Source organism: Penaeus monodon, chromosome 15, assembly GCF_015228065.2.
Source record: "Penaeus monodon isolate SGIC_2016 chromosome 15, NSTDA_Pmon_1, whole genome shotgun sequence".
NCBI lineage: Eukaryota > Metazoa > Arthropoda > Malacostraca > Decapoda > Penaeidae > Penaeus > Penaeus monodon.
Window position 1 is genome coordinate 11,439,644 of NC_051400.1, and position 1,303 is coordinate 11,440,946.

General features: G+C 49.5%; 1 protein-coding gene across 1 annotated transcript in view; it reads left to right on the forward strand.

The window, feature by feature from the left end:
- LOC119581742 (potassium channel subfamily T member 2-like) overlaps positions 1–1,303 on the forward strand; it is a gene marked incomplete at its 5' end in the record, with an annotated part of 131,052 nt that overhangs the window by 78,324 nt on the left and 51,425 nt on the right. Inside the window, 2 exon segments of the mRNA XM_037929873.1 lie at positions 81–281; positions 852–1,069. Coding sequence (XP_037785801.1) covers positions 81–281; positions 852–1,069 — 419 coding nt within the window.

Here is a 1,303-nt window from a genome sequence, read left to right on the forward strand (position 1 = left end):
GCCTCCAGTTTGATAACGTGTCTCCTTGTCCCCCTGGAAGCCCCCGTCCCGTTGACTCCATGCTCTCTCTCGCCCTCCAGGACTACTTCGTGGTGCTACTGTCTCCCATGGAGTTGGACCCGACCATGAAGATGATCCTGCAGGTGCCGATGTGGGCGCAGCGGGTCATCTACATCCAGGGGTCGTGCCTGAAGGACGGCGACCTGACCCGGGCGAGGATGAGCGAGGCGGAGGCGTGTTTCATCCTGGCGGCGAGACACTACGCGGACAAGACGGCGGCGGTGAGGATCGGGGGCGTGTGGGGAGAGGGGGGAGGGGGAGGGGAGGGGGGAGGGAAGGAGGGGAGGGGGGAGGGAAGGAGAGGGAGAACAAAGGAGGGGATAGAAGGAAAGGAGGGAAGGAGGTTGAATAGGAAGGAGGGAAAGGATGAGAGACGTAGCTTATAACTTGTAGGACTGAGGAGGATTGTGCCTCGAAGTAGGAGGAGTCATCATTGTTGATGTCCGTGAATGTCCTGTGTGTTATTAAGCCTCTGTAGGTGTTTTATCACTTACATAGTTATTTATTGTAATTTTGATGAAAACTTTATGAAGAGGCTGAACCACATGTGCCTAGACATCATAGACACAAGCCGAAGTACCTTAATATTTCGACAGCTTTAACTAATGACAAAATAAGAACGATAGCTGTGTCTTAGACTTATGCTTTCAATTCAGCTCAACACAAAACGATAACATACAAACAGACCAGAATTTAAACACGAACACCTTTGGAAAAAAAACACTCTTTCACACGGCTCTCTCCAACCCACCCTCCTCATCTCCCCGCCTGCCCTTGCAACCAACCCGCAGGACGAGCACACCATCCTGCGGTCGTGGGCGGTCAAGGACTTCGCTCCCAACGTCCCTCAGTACGTGCAGATCTTCCGGCCGGAGAACAAACTGCACGTGAAATTTGCAGAACACGTAGTTTGCGAGGACGAGTTCAAATACGCCCTCCTCGCGAACAACTGCATGAGTCCGGGCATCTCCACCTTAGTAACGTTACTGCTACACACCTCCAGAGGACAGTGAGTATGGGTCTTTGGTTACTGGAGGCGACCCTTTGTTGTTAAGGTCAGTTCGTGTGCTTGGGATTCGGATGTGTGTGATTGTTGGGTTTGTGTGAATGTCCTTTTTTTAAATGAGATCTAATGCCTTCTACGATTTTTTAAAAGATAAAATTGTACTTTTTTTGTAATAAGATTCGACCTTTTCATAATAAAGTTTATTTGTATATTTGTAAGGGTAGATGATCTAGGATT